At 43.0% G+C, this 21404-nt stretch overlaps 1 protein-coding gene across 12 annotated transcripts in view; it reads right to left on the minus strand.

Annotated features, from left to right (window-relative positions):
• Nucleotides 1-681: 681 nt before the first annotated feature.
• The window catches only part of Gpm6b (glycoprotein m6b), a 146715-nt gene continuing 125992 nt past the window's right edge, over nt 682-21404 (minus strand). For 5 of the 12 annotated variants that reach the window (XM_017601904.3, XM_008773151.3, XM_006256851.5 and 2 more), the window contains 6 exons: nt 17349-17535; nt 14553-14709; nt 9850-10021; nt 7107-7180; nt 5622-5687; nt 682-2706 (listed from right to left, as the gene is read on the minus strand). In XM_017601904.3, the coding sequence (XP_017457393.1) occupies nt 2557-2706; nt 5622-5687; nt 7107-7180; nt 9850-10021; nt 14553-14709; nt 17349-17535 (806 nt within the window). In that variant the 3' untranslated portion in view covers nt 682-2556. Of the gene's footprint in view, nt 5473-5621; nt 5688-7106; nt 7181-9849; nt 10022-14552; nt 14710-17348; nt 17536-21404 lie in introns of all 12 variants that reach the window. The other 7 variants (XM_063279771.1, XM_006256850.5, XM_063279770.1 and 4 more) reach the window with 5 other exon arrangements.

The following is a 21404-nucleotide window of genomic DNA, read 5'->3' on the forward strand; positions in this document are numbered from 1 at the left end:
CCTGCTCATTCACCTGCAGTATGTGAGTGAAGGGGAGCAATCAGGAGGCAATGCCTCATTTAGAGTGGTGTGCCCATAATGCCAAAGGCAGGGCCTTACTAAGAAATGTCAGGTGGAGACCATTCAAATGCACAATTATCTCGGCAGTGCTATCAAGTTAGAGAAAGAAATCTCAAGACAAATTTAGTGCTGCTGCTTAGAGAATTAACAGTTAGATTTCATTATATCGCCAAATATACCTTTCCCCCTAGACCTCAACTTTTAAAATGAGTTTATAGATCCTTATTAAAGTTCTCTCTCTCTCTTGTTTTTTTTTTTTGTTTTGTTTTTTGTTTTTGTTTTTTTTAACTTTGGCCAAGATTAAGCTATATGTTAATCCTGTAGGTAGATGGCTTTTTATTGGAGAAACCAGTTGTGAAAATTCCAGTGCTTTTCACAGACTCTTAAGTGCTAGTAGCATTTTATACAAAATACAGCCCAGTGGGTTACAAAATTTTCTCAATTTGCTCTTGCTAAAAACATTTTGTGTGAATGCATGTGCAAAATGAAACTAGTAGCATTCTCCCATGACTATATTTCTCTACCTATGTAAAATCTTGATGATGTATATTATTAAAAAAAATGACACCATACCGCGAACAGAGAAAGATAGGATTTATGTATGGTAAAAAGGCAAGCGAATGAAGCTATAATTTTATTTCATTATTCTTTAGTACATCCACAACTATTTCCACCTAAATAGATCTTTAAAATAAGCATACACAAGTATCGACTATTATCTACAAATATTTATTGTAACACTTGAATAGAACTACAGGAAGCCCTTGGCACTGATAGAAAATATTGATTCACTGTTAGGTTACAAAAATTTATACATAGCAAAATTTAATGCTCTTTACATAAAAAATATTAGACTACTTCAACAAAACTTTCAAAAATTCCTGGCAATAGCTACCAGAATTAGAAAAGTAAAATTAGGCTTTAGACACTGGCTCTTCTAGAACACTGGACTCTAACAGCACCTCCACTGCTGGAAAAAATAGTGAATTCTGTCATGCAACAGGAAAACGAAACACTAAGCTATCTTGGAACAGCTGTTCTACACAGAAGAGAGCGCCTCCCAATTCAAAGGAACCCAAATAGGTGTTTTCCGCATTCACCAAAAGAAAAAAATCCAAATGAAATATTATAGTTGCTGTTCAATTTTAATAGCATCTTCATAAAGGTATGCTTCCTTTCATTTGAATACATTTCTGCACATGTATATGTTTTAAAATCCAGGAAACAGCCAAACCACAAGTTAACTCTTAACATGAATATACATAGTTAACCCTATAGTATGCAGCCCCTTTGAAAAGCACTGATGCACCCCACAGTTATATGGATCATTCCAGAAAGAACAACACAAAACTTACCATCACTAATACCCAGTACCTATTAGTCACTTAATGTTCTGGAACACAATGAGTTAGAAGGCAAGTTTCTTTTGAAAATGGCTTAAACTCAAGCAGTTTTCTTGCTGAATATCAAACATTATTATTCCAGGAAATTAAGATTTAGATAAGAAAACAATGAAATAAATATCAACCCTAATTTACTTATGTATTAAAGTCTATAAAAGTAGGAGGTCAGAGGTCTGTGGTCAATTTGCAGTTAGGTTTTAGATAGTTGATAGGAAACTGTAAACTCACTGTCCAGACCACTTAAAAATGGTTTAGAATGGTGGTCATTTTAACAAGGTAACACTTCTTAAGAAAAAGTATTCATGAAACAAAAATCTATGAAGGATTTTTGGGTTTCTGGTTACAATATAAATTATTAGAAATTGAAAGCAAATATTAAGGCAGAGCTGATATTTGTTTCCAAACAACAATGGTGATCACCAAATCCTCCCATTTTGTTACAATGTGATCGACTATAAAACTGATTTTGCAGAGCTCGAGTCAGAATCCAGCTTCTGCACTGATAAATTTAGCATAATTACAGCTCATTTTAGCATCACTAAAACATAGGTTTCTGAGTGGCTTGGGAAATGAATATGACACCGTGGGGGTGCTGATTTTTAAGTTTGGAAGAATCACATTATCTTTGATGAGCCAAAGGTTAATAAAGGTCAGCTATCAAAACGAACTTCACATTGATTCTATTTTGATAACACTGGAGGACACAGGTGGCAAATGTAAATCTACAGTCACGTCCTTTGATACTGGCATGCCATAGGTCCCCATTAAGGGACATGATGTGATTCCATGCCCTGTGTTAGAACTGCTCTAGCAGTTACCTGCACATGCCACGACCTTCTAAAGGATGAATGGTCATTCTGCCAAAGTGTTGCCTTTTAAAATGGTTAACATGAAACCTCCGATATTTGTCCTAAAGAAAATTATTTACCCACTGGAAGGTTTTCCTAGAGATCCACCCCAGCAGCTTGAGACAGACAGTGAAATGTTGGTACGTCTACATTAGTTTGGTGGGATACACATCTGTACTGCAGAGCAGCTGTCTGATGATGTCAGAGCTGTAAATCTGTTGGCTGACACACTCTGGCAAACACTTTTAAGTATAAGAATTGAGTTGTTCTTTTGACCGAGACTGGATATCTTGCAGTTCCTGTTCCTCCTTTGCTTTGATATCCTGGTAAGCCTGCATTTTGCTTGCATCCTTTAAGTAAGCCCAGTTAGAAGACAGTATCATGAGGAAGTGGATCTGGAAAAGAAGGGTGAGCATGATGGCTAGTGAGCATGTGAGAAGGCAAAGCGAGCTGCTAGTCAGATTAGACGGATCAGCTGGGGAGGGCGGGGTTATTCGCTATTAATACTCTTCTGCTAGCAGAGCTGTCGGACACAGAGCATGCTCTACTAGTTCGCTTCATATTACGAGGCTGAAGAAACGTTAGTATGCAAATATAGTGAACTTGGGAATAAAATGACCAAAGTTATTGTTAAGAAGAAATAAAAATGAAATATATGCCAGTGCTTTTTACCATTTTGAGAGTAATTTTGAAAGACAAATGCAGAAGTTCTGAAACACGTTGCTGTTTATCTTTAAAAATGTAGAGCAAAGACTTATCTGTTGGTAAAAAAAAATCCCCAAAAGGCCTACAAAGTGTGAAAAAATGTTTATTTTGCGTAAATGATTATAGAAGTATATATTTAACATGGAGAAATTAAATGAATGTCAAAACCAAAATTAAAAATATGCAGTCTGTAAACAATTTTTAGCAACTATTTTCTTCCTTTTATAACTGCCAATATTTCATTTCCTCTAAGTTCACTTCACATGAAAATCCTTATCATTCTTTACAGTTTCTGTGGCACATGCATCCTTCCCATGTATTTTCCCCTTGCCCAAAACAAATCTGCACAACTCAGTTTCCTTAAAGGCCAGACTCCTTTCTCATGCCATACTTCCTTCTCAACATAGATGAGACCCTCAGATCTGGGCCCAACTTCTCTTCATGAAAATCTTCCATGTAATTTAAGAACCTAGTTGTAAGGGAACAGTTGCTATGTAGCAAGGTGATTGAAAGTTATCAGGTTTGTGGGTTCTAAAGACCTTAATGGTGTTGTATCAAAAATATGTAATCATTTTTCAGAAAAATCAAATGGGTGATGGCCTTCAAATTTTTATCTTGTCTAACTTGGCATTTATTTGGTAGTGAGCCAACCATGTGATATAAAGACCTTTTCAACTTAATTTTAACTCTACTTGCAAAATCTTTTCTAGAAAGGAATGACAAAATGAAAGCTAGGTTCAACCTTTCCGCCTTCAGCACTTGTTCTCTTGGCCATCGCTAAGGCTGGTTATCAAGCAAGCAAACAAAATGGAAAAACAAACGGTGTGTCAAGGTGTTAATATTTCACTTAGAGATACTTATGCTCAGAGTTTAAGAAAATTATTTTTCAAAGGATGCTCACCAGTGTCAGTAAATAACAATCCCTTTCAAACTGGGAATAGTCAGACCCCATTCTTTTGTAATTCACGTACAGTAAGTCCTATTTAGTCTACCATGCAAAGTGAGTTAACTGAAGCTATTTACAAATTACTGTAGCGAACTGCAGAAACCTAGGCTCCGCTTTAGTCTGAAGTGTCAGTGAGGTTCACGCTACAGAGCTGAGCTCTCTAAATATAGCTCCTTATTGGCCTTATGCAATTTAGAACTTAGTGCAGCAGTCTTCCCGACTCTTAAACTTCAAAACCGCATAGTTATATGTAGTAGCCATCATGTAGATCAGCTGGTGGAAGAGAACAAAACAGGGCAGTAAGATACAGGCAGTGAGGGCTGATGGTGTGACCCCTCTAAACCAGGGCAGGGATAAATGCCAGCTCACAGTCGGAGGGGTTTCTCCCCACCTTCTAATCAGAGCAGATGATTTCTCTCATCTAGCACATGCCTCTTTTCTGATCACACATACATAATGGAAGCCCTTGGCTCTGCCCTCAGTAAGCTTATTAAAAAGCCTTGGATGTATTTCAAGAATAACAAGATAGGAGCTGGGTCAGCAGTATGAGAGATGAAGCTCAGTGCCCTACTTCTTCTCATCTTTCCCAGACTGCCTGCTCAGCAGCAATTAGTCTCCTTCCTGCCTGTTGCCCAGCCAAGAGAACAGGTCACGACCATGGTGATTTCATGGGAAGGAATGACTTCATGGTTAGGAAAACTGTGAATGGGTCATCCTCAACCAGCTGAAATCTCTTTGCTTTCCCAATCTCAAACTAGTTTACTCCAAATCATAAACCAAGCAAACCAAACCTGCATGCAAGCCTCTTTGATTGTAAGTTGATTCTCATTATGTGCAGATTCCAAGGTTGGCTGCTGGCTAAAATATGTAATCCCCGAAACAATATTTTCTCACCCATGACTAGGCATGTGCTGAACACTTAGGATTTGAGTCCCCTTAGGTGCACAGTCCCAGCTGAGATCTACAGTCTTGGCTGCATTTGTTTTGCACCCACGGTAAACAAGCATCCAGTGCCACATTTGCCCAAATAGTGCCCAAGAAAGGTGTGCGAGTGCCTTCCAGAGCTAATGTGCAAGAGAGACATTTTCTCTAAGTAGGCATGGGTGATAGTGATGTTGGCCAAGAACTTACTAGTAATGCAACAACAGTATATGTCTTACACTGAAATCTACATGGGATGACATGACCAAGAGGTTACTGTGTATTTCCTTCAGCAGGCTATGTTCAATTTATACAATTTAGCCTTTGAATTGACTTTATAGAAGATTATTTCTGCACATAAGGAGATCAACTATATATTATCTTTCTATTTGGAAGTCAAGATTTCTTTGCGAAGAAATAGGCAATGCCTCACATGAGTCTCTGTCCCTGAATGAAGTCATGGAACTAATTACTAAATGCAATAAGGCAGCATGCTATGCCTAGTCAGCAGGGGTCGGTACCCTCTCTTCTTTCCAGTGTCCAAATTGCATCAGTCGGTGACAAGGCAGCCACTAGTACTTCCTGCAAACTAGACATTCAGTAAGTTTACAGAGGGAACAGTTAACCACACCAGAATACGCAGATCCTTTGCTTCATCTGCTGGTAAAAGCTAAAAGGAAACCTAGGGTTCAGAGGCAGGGGAGGAATGCTACACTAGGGTGGTTCTGGGATACTCACCAGGGCAATGACGGTGGCACCAGCTCCAGCACAAGCCACAATGAACAGATGATAGGACATGTAGAACTAGGAAAGAATAGGGCACCATTAGCATCCTGTGGGGGTGCGAAGGGTCTTACATGCGTTCTGCAATGATGCTTCACTCCCCTTCACAGATGTTGGCTGCCAGCCTGAGCACAGGCTCACATGCCTTTGAGCCCTGCATGCATGTTACAATCACTGTGGGAACTTCAAGCCTTTTCTGATGCTTAATCTGTACCCCAGACCAATCACATCAGATTACTAAAAGTCTTGGCCTCAACCATGGTTATAGTGTAGTCCCTTTAGGACTGCAATGTGCAGCCAAGGTTCGGAGGCTCTGCTCTGAGCCAACAGTTCATGTTATGGCTATACAAACTGACAGGCAAGATAGGGTAGAGGCAGATTGTTTCTATAACTTGGTGCTTTCCAAAAACAAATCAATGTTGTCTTAAATATACACACTTCCACCAGTGCTTTGAAGACTTTTGTTTCATAAACAGTTGTAAGCCCACAGCTGATGAATACTTTAGCATTAAGAAAGTTTGACTTCAATGTCCTTGCCAAATAAGGATGAAAAAGAAAAAAAAAATCCCTTATCACAAATTGTTTTGAAAATATGAATTATTAGCTTTGGCCTCTTCCTAAAATTCTGACATATGCACAAATTTAGGATACCTTTTTACCCTATTATTGTTTTTAATTATATTTGTGAGTATGAATGTTTTATATGCATATAAAATATATGAGTACTACATATGTGCCTGGTGTCCTTGGGGGCAGAAGAACATTTTGTGTTTCCTAGAACTAGAGTTAACAGATGGTTGTGAGTTGCTCTATGCTGCTCTATGGGTGCTGTGAATTGAACCTGGGTCTTCCTGAACAGCACCAAGTGTTCTTAACTGCTAAGCCATCTCTCTTCTTTCCAGCCCCAGACCTTTGTTTTGTTTCTTTATTTTTCAAGACAGGGTTTCTCTGTGTAGCCACAGTTGTCCTGAACTTGCTTTGTAGACCATGCTGCCCTTGAACTCACACAGATCCACCTGCCTCTGTCCTGAGAGTGCTGGGATGAAAGGCAAACACCACCATAACTGGCCAGCCCCAGACTTAAGAAACAAACAAAGAAAACCCAAAACCAAAAACCATGGAATTAACATTCATTTGCCTGTGACACGTGTTCTTTGTGAAAACATTCCCAAAAATCATGTCTCGGATTTTTAGGTTTGAGAATCACAACCTATTGCAGAGAAGAACACATTGCCTTAAGGATGCTTCCTGAATGGGCAAGACCATCTGAAATGGATGTTGTTATTGTAGGCGGGAGATGAAGAGTGGTGGTTGCACAGTGTTCGACAGTTTACATGGAAGCCCTTCCCTTCAGAGCACTTTGGCCATGTAGAGCCCCATTTCTCAGTGTAGGTTATAAGTCACCAAGTGTGTGAGTCCTCAGCCCTGTGGCATGTTTACCTCATTGGTGTTGCAGATGTTCTCCAGGGCAGAGCCACAGATTTTGCCTGGGAAAGCGTTCCAAGGAATGATACCTGTAAAGTGAACCCCAACAGAATATGAGTTCAGGCCGGAGTGCCCAGGGGCTTGGCTTCAATTTAGGTTGTTTGTGTTTCATGGCACCGGTGCTGGTGGTCCTTCCCATCCCCAATACTAGGGCTTTGGCACATGCTAAATACACACTCAGCCATGTTGCTACAATCCCAGCCCATCCCATGCTCTTAGCAGACCTTTCCAATCTAGATTACAATTACAATTGTTAGCTCTGTTCTTTTTCAATCAAGATCCTGGTGTCTGCAGCTCAGGCAAGGCAGGACAAAGAATAAAAAAGAGCAAAGTCCCTCCAGTCCATGTGAGATTTCAACAGTTGGGCATCTCTTTTCTCCCCTGTAGACTGTACGTTGTTCAGTGGAGTTCGGTATTTGCGCATGTCAGATCTTATTTTATGTTTTTTTTTTTTTTTAGATAAGGTTTCACTATAGAGCTCCAGTTAGGGACTAGCTAGCTATTTAGCCAGTCTGAACTTGAAGAGATCTGCCTGCCTTTGTGCCTCCTGAATGCTGGGATTGAACGTGTGCATTGCAGTGCCTGGCTCACACTTTCAAGGCTAGTTGTTGTTGTTGTTGTTGTTGTTGTTGTTGTTGTTGTTGTTGTCCTGCAGCGAGTTTATTAACTTGCAGGGGAATATCCTCATGAAGCATGCCAGGGGTGCTTAGGTCACAGGACACTGGGACCTGTGTTGTCTGTGTCCTAGCCAGAGAAGCACAGCTTGTCTTTTCCTGGCTGTAACTCTTTTTTTTTTTCCTATTATTCTTTTTTTTCAACTTCATTAAATTGGGTATTTCTTATTTACATTTCAAATGTTATTCCCCTTCCCAGTTTCCATGCCAACATCCCCTCTAACCCCTACCCCTCCCATTCTATTTGGGTGTTCCCCTCCCCATCCTCCCCCCAAGAATCCCGTTCACTTGGCAGGACCAAGGGCTTCCCCTTCCACTGGTGCTCTTACTAGGCTATTCATTGCTACCTATGAGGTCAGAGTCCAGGGTCAGTCCATGTATAGTCTTTAGGTAGTGGCTTAGTCCCTGGAAGCTCTGGTTGCTTGGCATTGTTGTACTTTTGGGGTCTTGAGCCCCTTCAAGCTCTTCCAGTTCTTTCTCTGATTCCTTCAACGGGGGACCTATTCTCAGTTCAGTGGTTTGCTGCTGGCATTCGCCTATGTATTTGCTGTATTCTGGCTGTGTCTCTCATGAAATATCTACATCCGGTTCCTGTCAGCCTGCACTTCTTTGCTTCATCCATCTTACCTAGTTTGGTGGCTGTATACGTATGGGCCACATGTGGGGCAGGCTCTGACTCTTTAAGTTCTCTCTACAGTGACAACTGTCCACTGGGCCCCCAAGCTTTCTCCTCTGTAATGCATGGCAATGTGCTTAAATATAAAGGACAGCTCAATTTATGCTTCTCCCAGGAAGGGAGGGAGGGAGTGATGGAGGGCATTTTCAGTCCGTATTTCTTATCTCTAATGTCAACTCAAACACATAATCTCAAAAAAGAACCAGCTGGGCAGAGACAGGATTTTTAAAAAATTATTACCATGGCAACAATAATTATTTGTAAGGAACCCAGAGATTATTTGCACATATTCTTTCATGGAAACTTTTTGTTTTGAGGTCCAGTCTGACTCTGGGGCCCAGGCAGGCAGGGAAGTGGCAGTGCTGCTGTCTCAGGTTCTTGACTGCCATGACTACAGACAGATCCCACCACAGCCAGTTTTGTCAGAACTTTAAAAACTAACCCAGGGCACTTTCCATGTGCTTTAAGGTCAAGCCTTTGTGAGAAGACATGTACTATGGGCAGTTGTAGGCCGCCTTTATACCATGTTATAGGATAACACACAGGGAATAAGCCGCCTAAGAAAATCTATGCAGAAATGAAAGAGCTGTCTTTGCTCAGGAGAAGGGAAAAGAGCTGTTTTCTGGCATCCTTCTATGTTTTGAGCATGCCATTTGTGAGAAGAGAACATCTGAGCCAGTTTCCGACTGTGGGGACCGCTAGAGTCCATTGTGATGGTTTTTGAAATCCATCTGCTGTTTCTGTCGAGTTTTTCAGTACAGAGACGTTGAAGCAATTGGTCATTTTGAGCCGACCCCTTCAAAGGGGCAGGCATGCAGATGTATTAAGTGAAGAGTCCCTGTGGAACTGAGAGGAGCTGGGCGTGGGGTCGCATGGCAGAAGCTCAGCAGCACTCAAGAGGCTGAAGTGGGGCTAGGAGGTCACGGCCAGCCGGCCAGCCTGGACAGCATGGTGAGATAAAAATACAAATGAAGAGAAAGAGGGCAAAAGGGAAAACTGAAAAAAAGTTAAATATATGAATTCTTACCATAGCTATCTAGAAATTTTATTTTTTAAATTGAACTGCATTATAAAGTAGTTTTGCATTATAAAAGACTTATTTTTTTAACAATATGCCTAACTTGATAAACATTTTTACAAATCCCAAATAACATGGTCTAGCAAGTACCTTTTAAAGGCCCAGAGATGCTTACCTCCAGAAAATAAAGAGCATGAACTGTTCTTGAAGAAGGTAGGAAATGTGTTGACTAAATGTGATGACTAAAGAGAGGTCTATATGTTAATCTCAACTCAAACCCAGGCAGAAGACAATAAAAAAAGTAATAGGGACAGGATTGAAAGGAGGTACCGTATTGCCGGACATCCACACAGATCTGCTCCACACCCGAGGTCCCATTGCTTTGTGGGGACTTGATGACTTCACAGGTTGACCAGATATTGTAGAACATAAACACTGGCACTGCAGAAAAGCCGAACACACCCAGCCAGGCCACTCCCAGCACATAGGTGAGGAACACGAACTAGGCAGACAATGAGAGGAGGGGAAAAAGAAGCTCACTGAAATAGCAGGTTGATATCAGAGGAAGGGCTGCACTTCTCTGCCCAGTATGATGGACCTGTAGGATGCAGGATTCATTCCAGGAACCTGGTCTGCCTATACAAGTGAGGAGGAAACACCTGCTCAGAAACTTTCTCGGGCGGGCTGTCTGTCTGTCTGTCTGTCTGTCTGTCTGTCTGTCTGTCTATCTAATCTATCTATCTATCTATCTATCTATCTATCTATCTATCTATCTATTGTGTGTCTTTGTATGTGCAGGTGCGTGTGTGTGTGTGTATGTGTGTGTGTGTATGTGTGTGTGTGTGTGTGTGTGTGTGTGTGTGTGTGAATTGTGGAGGCCAGAAGACAACCTGACTGTTTCTATGTTTCTATGGTACTTTCCACTTCGTTGTGTTGTTGTTGTTGCTGCTGGTGGTGGTGTAGTATGTCTCCGTGTCCTGAAACAGACCAAGTAGGCTAGACTAGCTGGCTATTGAACCCAAGAGCTCCACTTTTCTCTGCCTCCCCCGTGGTGGAATTCTAAACTGGGTCATCATGCCTGTCTGTCTTTTTCATGTTGAGTTCTAAGGATCAAACTCAAGACCTCCCAGATGAGCCCTCTCTCCTACCCTTGGGGTTCCTCTTTTAGCCCCCCAACACCTCTAACTAATTAGTCACAGGGCCTGAATGGTGGTTCATTTTTGTTATTGTTGTTTATTTTGTTCTGTGGTTTGTACTGGGGATCAGATCTAGGGCCTTCCGCGTGCTAGGCAAATGTTCTGTCACTGAGCTAAACACCTGGTTCCCCCTTTCTGTTTTCATTTGGAAAAATGTTTCCACTAAGTTGCTTAAATTTCTGATTTTCCAACTCTGACCTTGCATAAAGCTGGGATCACAGGCCAGCACACTTGATGCAGCCTAAGAGTTCTTCCTTCTAAACATCTGTTCAGAAGACTCCTACGAAACGTGGGATGGGTCCCAGATGTCTCTACAGGTCACTGAATGATAACATCATGCTGACATTTCTCAGCACTTCCCTTTGTTTTACTTTTCATGTGGGCATGGAAAAATAGCAACCTCCACAGGAAGCCTTCTCTCAAAAGGAACCAACCTTGCCAGTTTCCTCATCCCGGGAACTCACTGGAAGCATTAAATGCTTGAACTTTGACCAAAACTTTCAGTCACGAGCACAAGGACTCTGTCAAGATTCTCATTCTCTTCTTATATGTCATCGTCACATAATGTTATGCTGTAGGAAATGTCTGTCTAGAGGGAGGCTGACCTGGACATCAGGTTCGTATAGCTGCTCCTTACTGGTCATCTTGGGTAACTGCAGATTCCAGATTACTGTCCTGTTCTTCCGAAGAACCTACACAATTCCTGAAGTACTTGCACTGATAAAATTATTCAAAGGAACACACTTCAGGAGTCTCACCTCTTCTTCCTCCCCAAGGCTTCCAAGATGGTTGTTCCAGAACAGGTTTTCTTATTCTTTCCCTATCCACAGAAAACTGATGCCCCTACTGGGCATTCTAATAACACCACAGGGACTTGAGAAGGGGCTGGTGATTCTTGGCCCTGGTGAGCCTTCACTTCTTATGGCCGATCTGGGTCACAGAGGTCAGGCCTGGGCTGGGTAGCATACACCGTCTGGAGGCTGATCCCTACAACACTACAAATCAGATGTTCGGGGACTTCCTCAGTAGGCTCTCCCCCGACCCCAGGCAAGTAGGTGTTTAGTTCCCATAGGGCCTCCCTGAACAAAGCTCTGTTCTCATCTCTTCCCCCACTCTTCTTCCCCCACTCTTCTTCCCCCACTCTTCTTCCCCCACTCTTCTTCCCCGACTCTAGCATGCTGCTGCAGTACTATAGACCCTGCGCTTTTGATTTTTTTTTCTTTTTCTTTTTTTTCTATTTTTCGGCGCTGGGGACTGAACCCAGGGCCTTGCGTTTGCTAGGCAAGCGCTCTACCACTGAGCTAAATCCCCAACCCACTGCACTTTTGATTTTTAACCTTGTCAATGAAACCTTTAAGAACTAAAGTGGGGGCCAGTGAGATGGCTCTTGCTACCAAGCCTGAGGAGGGCCTATTCAATCCCGAGAATGCATGAAATAGGGCAGAGCTGACTCCTGTAACTTGTCCTCTCACCTCTATCCGAACATCGTGTGGTGTGCTATTATGGTCCTTACCCCACTAAATAAATAAGAAGATTTAAAGTCAAAGCGGGGGCTGGAGACATGGTTCAGTTGGTAAAGTGCTACAAGTAAGAGGGTCCGGGATAGCCGCATGAAAAGCAGACAGTGCTGGTATGGTACATACCTGTAATCCAAGTGCTGAGCAGGCAGACACAGGCACATCCCTGGAGCTCACTACCTACCCAGTGTGGTCTAATTAGCAAGTCCCAAGCCCCAGACCTGCCAGAAGGGACTGGTGCTGTGAAGTGACAGGCATGTGGTCCCTAACAGGGATGGTGGCCACAGTGGGTATTTTCTTTTACTAAGATTGTTTATGGCATTGTCCTTATGCTGAGGGAAGTGAGGCCTGGCCAGTTCCTATGGGAGACAAGAGACAGCAGGAGCCTGAGGCACAGCCATTGAACTGTGGTGCCACTTGGACAGAACTAGCAGAGTGTGAGCAGGGGAGTAGCAGGGCAAGGTTATATAGGTTGCCCAGGCATCTTCAGGTACCATGGGTCATAGCCTTCAGGATGTGGGTTCCTATAATGGCAAGGAGGCCACTGATAGGAGGAATGACATACAGACTAGGCCTGATACATCAAATGACCTGGATCCTTTGCAGGAATTTGTCTCTTGGTGGCTTCTAAATTTACCAGATTCCTCCACAGACTTTGATGGAAACTTGCTCATAATTACCACTGTTAGCAGGTAACTGCCAGCCATCTCAGCCTAGAGCATTCTCAGGAAATCCAGCCCCAAGCGTGCATATGACACACTGGTTAACTGTGCATGGCCCTCCAAGGCTGGATCAAGCCCTTGTGGTTCAAACTGAATCCACCCGAATTCTCCACACCCTAATAGGACCAGCTCCTCAGCACAATACTGGAGCTGGCTTGTCACTCATTGCCTCCTCTCACTGTCCCACCCATGATCATCACTGCAGCCCCTCCTTGACCCCACTGTCTGGGCCAAGGTCACATCTCTAGTCTGCCTCACTTGAGTATTTAAGATGGCTTCTTACAGCCCTACTTTCCCAAATTCATTCTCGATATCACTAGGTGACTGGGCAAACTTTATGATTATGGAGTTACTCTGGTCACTGCCCCCTTTGTCCTTGCCTACCAATGGCATTCCTAGCCTTACATCCAGGCTCACCTTGATTGGGTCCCTACCCCTTCTCTAAGCACTCTTCTTTCCCACTACTTCCGTCCTTCCTGTTTATTCTAGCCACACAACTGGACTTTTCTGGGCCTCCCCTGCTCACACTAGTTCCTCTTTCCTGGTCTCATGTGAAGCGAGTTCCTCTCTTTCCATCTGGCATAAAGCCTTCCTTGATTCTGCACACTTCAGTACCCCTATCCCTTGGCCTGCTGGGCCTGCTGGCACTTGTGCCCATCACCATCACAACTCTCCCGCCCTCCGCGTTTGTCTGTTCAGCCAAGGACACAGAAACTCGGGGCCAGGCAGAACAGCAGCTGGTGCAGTCAAAGGCCCCATGATTTTCCCAGGCCTTTCCCAGGATCATCGCGCTTCTGCCCATGGCAGGATCATATTTATCTTAATCATTTTAAAGATTTCAATTACTGTGTAAGTATTGCATATATACAGGAGCATAGGGCCAAGTCACCACAGACACAAAGAATTCTATCCCAATCAGCATACCTCTTTCATGAAAACCGTTGTAAGCAGTGGTCTCTCCTGGTGCTGGATCCCAGACCCACACCCCTCATTTCTGGTATTATCATTCCCCTCTTTGACAGTGGGGGTGCAGTTACTGCTATACACTAGGAAGCCAGAGCTCTGGCCTGAGAATGCCTGCCTTCGGGGAGTGCCCATACCATGCCTTGCGTGTCTTCCTCAGCATTTCTACTTTTCTCAGACTTCCAAATATTTTTCTCTACACCTGACTGTTCTTGCAATGAACAGCAATCTGCCCAGCTGTCTGTACAACGTCTTGATAGGGATCTATCATGTACAAAGCCTGTACAAGGCCTGCGATGAAGCCTAGCATACTGAAGGCCCTGGGTTTGATTGCCAATGCTACGTGCACATGTACAACATGTCATGGTTTTCCTTTGTGATTGAGCAGATTTAACCCTGTCTCTTAAAAATTTATCTCCCTCCAGAACAGAACTGAGAAGGGAGGCATTCGATTTAATACTTACTATCAGTCACAAATTTTATCAGCAACACAATGATTTTCACATCCTTAAGGCTATGTTGGTTTAAGCAGTGTTTGGGCCAATGGACTCTCCATGATAGTTCCTAGCTTTGCCAGGTAGGAAGAAACACAGCCGTGCATGCCTTGGCTGCACGCCCTTGAGGACAGTACTCACCATTCCACTGATGCATCGTCCACAGGCAGTTGTTTTAAACTCACCGTGCAGCTCTTTCACTGCACTTGTGGTGTAGAAGCCTTCTGCCAGCAGAATGATACCGTACAGGAAGAAAAAGGACGCGATTCCATAGATGACATACTGCATCAGTTGGATCCTGTGAAAAGAAGACAGCTCTGCAAATGTGAGAGGCGCTGTGGACTGGGGGCGTGATTTAACCTTCCTGTGCCATCCATTTCTTGTGGCCTCGGCAGGTTCATCGGACAGCCTAAGGGGCTATCTCTGTCCATCCCAACAGCCCAAAGTAGGCCGAGGTAGACAACCTTCTCAAGCAACAGGAAAGAGCTTCCTTTAATCATGGGCAGGGCCCATTTGTGGTGCATTGCTACTTACCCAGATCTTGTGCAGTGAAGGTCTGTAATCTCCATTTTGCATGTAGCATGGCCATTGAGGAGTTAAGCTACCTATTCAAAGCTACGTAGTGTAAGAATAGGCGTTTGAACCCTGATTCAATAGACAGCATGCCTTTTCCAACACATCAAAATGCTTCCCAAACAGGCTTGCTGGTTGATGCTCTTCTGAGAAAACACCCAAGTCAGCCCTCAGGGTATCTTCAAGGAGAGATTTGTGCAGATCCTTATTATACAAGTGATGGGACATCAACTTTCATGTAAGTCATAGAAAGCTCGTTCACAACTAAGTTTGTCCTTTGGAAGCAGATCCTCAGGCTTTGGTTGCCCAGTGAAATCATCTAGGTTGTTTTAGAAAATACTGATACTTAGATAACACGTCCAAGAGATTGTTAACTGGCCTGCAGTAAGGCTTGGACATACTTTAATGTTTCTCAGAAGTCTGAGAACCATGGATTAAGATCATTAGCTAATTAAGTTAATACACTTTCTATGGTATTTCTTCCCTGCACATTTCTGTGTCTTTTTTTTTATAAGACAAGAGTGTCATGTATCCTAAATTGCCTTTGAACTTGCAAGGCCTATTAACTAGTTAGAACTTAATGACTTTGGACAGGTCCAGAGTCTAATTTCAGTTCACCTTGGACTATTTTTAACCCCCTAAATAGCTCTTCTTGCCCACCTCTGTGTCTAACAGAAAAAAAAAATCTTCAGAGTATATTAGTAGACCACTTGCATCCATCAACCAAATGCTTTGAGTGTTAGCAGAGCTCTGAGGCCATCAACAAAGGTTTCCTCCTTTGCCCTACCCTGTCTCTCGGACCTTTCCATCAATGTATTTGAAGAACATCATGATTTGTGGCTTTATTGTTACTATAAAAACATTAAACAGCTTCCATGGTGGGACATGGAATTTCAGGTGACCTAAATCTGTGTTCCTGGGCCATGATCACTCTCATCTGACTCCGACACATATTTTTGCATCAACACTGAGGTTGACTTCAAACTTCTGGTCCTCCAGTCTCTACCTGCTTGAGTTTGGGGGCTACAGGGTATGAGCCAATATACTCAATTTGTGCAGTGCTGTGCGTCCAGCCCAGAGCTTCATACAGATTAGGCGAGCACACTGCTGATCAGGCTGTGCACATACATTTCTTCTGCATATACATACTGACTGCATCCCCCACTAAAGCCTTCTCATCCTTACTCAATTCTTTAGATGTCATTTGTGAACACATTTTAAAATGTGATATTTTCCCCCCTCAGGCATACTAACTGACACCTGTAATTCTAAGCACTCGGGAGGCAGAAGCAGGAGAACCACTTAAAATTCCAGGGCAGCCAGGGCCACAGCAAGACCCTCATCAACTCAGCAAAAAACAAACTCATCATAATTCCACATTTATGTATACCTTTTCCACTCCAGTGGTGACATTTCTTCACAATTACAACCCACCAGCACTGAAGCTTCTAAACTAAACCCAAAATGCTCAAGGAATGGAGCAAGAGGAAGTTACTTAAAGGAAGTACATATGGCAGCAGGGCTTGCAGTTAGGAGATCAGCTTGAGGACTGTTGAGCTTCTGCTGAGAATCATTGCAGACTAGGAAGATGGAGAGCTGTGTTTCTAGAGCTTCCTCTTCAGGGCATCAGGATGCCCCGGGCTTATTAGTTCTTCTGCCAGAAGAATTAATGTGGGGATACCGTTCCTGTCAACTTACACTTGAGTGAGTTGTCCAGAGCGGATCCATTCCAGGGGGTAATCTAGAGGATCCTTGTTGCTTAGGAATAATGAGAGCTGTCTAGTGAGGCGCTCTACGGCATCAAGCTGTCGCCACAGATGTCTACCACCACTGCGAGGAGTGTGTACACCTCATCCCGCAGAAATGAGATTCCACCCTGGGCCTCAAGCGCCTTCCATTTTCTTAGCATTTCCTTTCGTGTTGTATCCTAGACTTCTCCTCACCCCCTTTTCCTTTCTTTCTCACGAAACGAAGTCTCATATCCCAGACTGGCCTCAAGCTTGTTATGATTTTGACCTTTTAATATTTCGTTTAAAAATTATTCTTTGAGAACTTCCTGTGTGTAGATAATTAAATATGGCCATGCCTATAAACATCTGACCCCTCTGATTTTATCTCCAGAGTGCTGAGAATACAAGCATACCCAGTTTATGCAGTGCTGAGGATAGACTCAGGATTTTGTACATGGGAGGCAAGCACTTTACCAACTCTGCTACCTTCTCATCCCTCATAGACCTTTTGTATCTGAATATAGCTTTAATCAAAGGACTTGATTTTCTGCCACAAAGGGACAAGACAATCAAAAAAAACCATTCTGAGGTAGTTGCATCTTCCATATATTTGTAAAAGGAAACAGATACTCACACTTCGCTCAGCAAGGCATGGTCACTGGTGTTGGTGGAGAAGTGTTGCTCAAGAATTGCCACGGTGCCTGCAAGAGCCACATGTCCACAGCCACAGAACAAGGCGACTCCCGAGAAACATAGGATGGTGGCCACTAGGGAGGCATAGGGAACTCCTCCCAGACACTTGATGCAGCATTCGAAGCAACCTAGATCAAAGGAGGAAAAGGCAGCCATGATGGGCAAGAATGCCTCTGGTTTTCATGAACACCACCATTAGCACATATATTTCTACTGTGTCACCCTTCTTAGCTCTATGGCTTATATGTCATGTGACTAAAATCCCCAAAACCACAGGGGTAGTTTCTAGGGTCTTAGATTCTGTGAGTGAGGACCCAGGCACTTCAAAGGGGAGTGTAGCTGACTTTGTTTAGATTCTCCAAAGGTAGTGAGAGACAGACATCAACTGTCACTTATAAGATGTAACATAATTTGAGAGCTTCCTGACTTTGAGGCAAAGGAGCAGCAACCCAAGTGGCAATGACTGATGAAGGCAAAGGAGAGGACCTCACAGCCATTGTAGCTCCATGAAGAAAGCTACAGTCAGGTTTCCTTCAAACCCAGCCTTATGAGGTTTTCAAATACGTCTACTGCTGTAGTACCCGTTGGCTCTCCCCAAGCCCTTGATGCTATGAGAGACTGGGAGAATCCAATGTGGTAATTAGACTGCTGTCAGGTTTGGAAAAATATCGATCGGATCATTTTGAAAAGGGCCTCTAAGGTACTGAAGTACCAAATCACCAAGATCTACCCAAGTGGGCCCACACAAGTTTGCTTCAAAATGATAACAGAAATTACCCCAGCTGTTTAATAAAAATTATCCCTCCCCAACATGGGCAGCAGCAGCAATTCATTCATAGTCCTCCTCCTCCTCCTCCTCCTCCTCCTCCTCCTCCTCCTCCTCCTCCTCCTCCTCCCCAGCTTCTGTCTTAAATCACATGCTACATGCTCAGAGTCAGAACCCAAACCCAGTAGGTGATATTTAAGTAGTTGAAGGGAAAAGAAACAAGGCGAGGAGAAAAGGGACAAAATGAGACTCCATGAAGTGAAATGAAGGGGACAGAGCCAGACTTCACACCTGCTCTTGAGAAGATGAGACATTTATCTACTTGTTAAAAACATTTATTTTTTTATTTTATGTGTGTGTGTTTTCCTTCATGGGCTCACATCTGTGACCACGTGCATGCTTCATGCCCGAGGAGGTGGTGAGCCTCTTTGTGGGTGCTGGGAATTGAACCCAGAGCACAAGAAGTGCTCTGAATCACTGAGACAACTATCCATCCCTTTATCTACTTTTAAAAGAAACTTTTCCTTGAAATGGCCATAGAGGTCTACCTGACCTCCACAGCCAAGTGACATTTCCAGCTTAGAGACATTTCTCTTCTACTTATCACAGTGCTGGCCCTGGGGATAATGTCTTTAGCTTTCCTGACCACCCAGCCATGCCTATATCATCCCGACCCTTCAGTAAATGGCCTGCAGGGAAAATCCAACTTTAAATGCATTAACATGTTTAATAGCTATCAAGGGCAATTCATTAGCTCAGGGTAAACACACTAAGCCAGTTAAAAGTCTTTCGCTCAAATGGTTTTCATAGGAGTTAGGAATTGGAAGCCTAGCAGAACAAACCGGTGATGAAATTTCCTCAAATGAGCATCCCACGTGAAGTCAAACATTCATTTTAGTCTACTGCAGAAAGTAACCGGATTCTCTGCTTCCTGCAATTGCTCTTTAGCTCACTGGAAAATGCAAAGTATCAGGGTTTCCCAAGGAGCCTGTGTATCTTTCTAATTCACAAAGATGACCAGCAGTATTTGGGTAAGTCTAAGTCATTGAAACAGATGTGCAAATCCTCGTAAAATAGACCCAGTGCATAATATGGTTCCAAGTTCATTAGCAAGTTAGTCCCTTAAAGAGCTCTGGACAGTTGAGATTTGTAAGCGTGGACGGTGGAGCTCAGCTTTATTTTTGCCACTTGGCTTTCTGTGGACTAAAGTCCACATTCTCTCCAGGCTCGCATTCTAAGGGAGAGCAACATCCTTGGTCTTCATCTGTCCCATCAGGTAAAGAAAAGACGTATGTGTGTACCATTTGTGACCTCCTCCTCCCAGTCTCAGTGTCTGTAATAATATGAGGACCAGGAAGGATGTTTGCTGTTGCATTTGATCTTTATGAAGCAGCTGTATGGCTCCAAGACTGTGCTATCTCATCCAGTAGTCACTAGCACACGTGGCTGTTGGAATTTAAGTTATTTAAGATGACGTAGAAAGCATAGTTCATTTCTTCAGTATCACTGTCCACATACCCTGGGTAACCACAGGAGCTCGTGGCTGCCATGATGGATGTTGTATACAAACAATACCCCATGATCACAAAACTCAGACTTACCATTTATTTGCTTGTCTGTAATGTGAACTGGGTTCCAAGTGAACCCAAGGAAATCACCTTGGTTATCATTCACGAGGGACTTTTGAGGACCTACTGGGTGACTGTCAAGCACTGTGCTTAGCACCAGGGACACATATCTGAAACAAGATACTTTCACCTTCAAGATCAGTCTGAGGCTACGTCAAAGATTAGGCTTCGCTCAGGCACAGCCACCCTTTTAACACTGCAACACAACACTGTCATTTACAAAGCTCGCACTCAAGAATGACACAATTGAATCATTGCAAACTAAATCACAAACTAAATGTAAAAAAAAACCCTCATGTTTTAAGAAACTTTATTATTTTGTGCTGAACCCACATTCATAGCTATGCATGTGGTCTGCAGACTACAGGTTAGGAATACCTAGTACCATGATGAAGGTCAGGATCCAGACCATCAGAGGACCAGTAGAGGACATCAGAGAACAAGGAGAGGGAGTGCCAGAAGGGAATGCAATTCAGGCTGAAGATGGGGCAGGAAGGCTTTGTGCAGAATGGCATAGCCTGCTGCGATGACCATGCTACCTAACCTGATAAAGTGCTCCTTCATTTCAGGATATTTTGGGTGCATATGTATTTTTAACAACCCATATCTTTTCTTGTCGTTTGGAGTTAGGGTTAAGTGTTACAGTATAGCACATTCATTCATCCTCTAACAATGGAACACATCCTTCCAAACCCACAGTGGCTGCTTTGAAAGGCTCTTTTATCCAGAGGGTTAGAGTACTCTGCTTCTTTTCAAAGGAACTATCACAGCTGCTCCCAGGCTCAAAAACACAAGTAGGGGTTAAAAGAACAATGGCACACAGTTCCAAGTTCAACAGTTGATCAAGGCTAATGTTTCTCTCCAATTTCTCGTTCTTACAGACACCGTATACTGAGTGCTGTGGATCTAGTGTGGAAACAGCAGGGGAAAAACAGGGATTCAGGAACTTGGGGAAATCACAACCACATCAGTGAATGTCAGTCTTGACCAACATACATTTTCAGCAGACGGCTTCATTTGTGGCTGGGAACCACAACCCCTCCAAAACTGAAACCACACAGTGGTCATCTTTGTTAAGTGTGCATGAATGCATACACACACACACACACACACACACACACACACACACACACACACAGTTCTTACAGACCCCACAACAATATGACTAGAAGCTTGTGATATGTAATATAGAAAAAAAAAACTGATTAGGAAATACTACTACAGGGTGGACCTAGAGCTTATTGTAGCTTTGTTAGCCAGTTATGTAAAGAGGTAAAATTCTATGTATGGTGACTATTCAGATACCTACAAATGGACAGCTCTCTTCCACATCTATGTCACTGTAGATACCCCTAACACTCATGTAAGCTCTACTTTGAGATCAACTGCCCTGATACAAGTTTCTTACTCATCCAGTTCCAACCACTTTCTTCTACGACAAGTCACATTCTGGTAGAATGAAATCTCTGCAAAATAGTTTTTACTTTCGCCTAGGATGGGGGAGGAGCAAAGACCAAATTTAACTTCCTGCCCTTAACAAAGAAACAAAAACTGGACAGCTTTCATGAAACAATATGCATATAAAGATAATACCAGTTATGAG

This window comes from Rattus norvegicus, chromosome X, assembly GCF_036323735.1.
Source record: "Rattus norvegicus strain BN/NHsdMcwi chromosome X, GRCr8, whole genome shotgun sequence".
NCBI classification, from domain to species: Eukaryota; Metazoa; Chordata; class Mammalia; order Rodentia; family Muridae; genus Rattus; species Rattus norvegicus.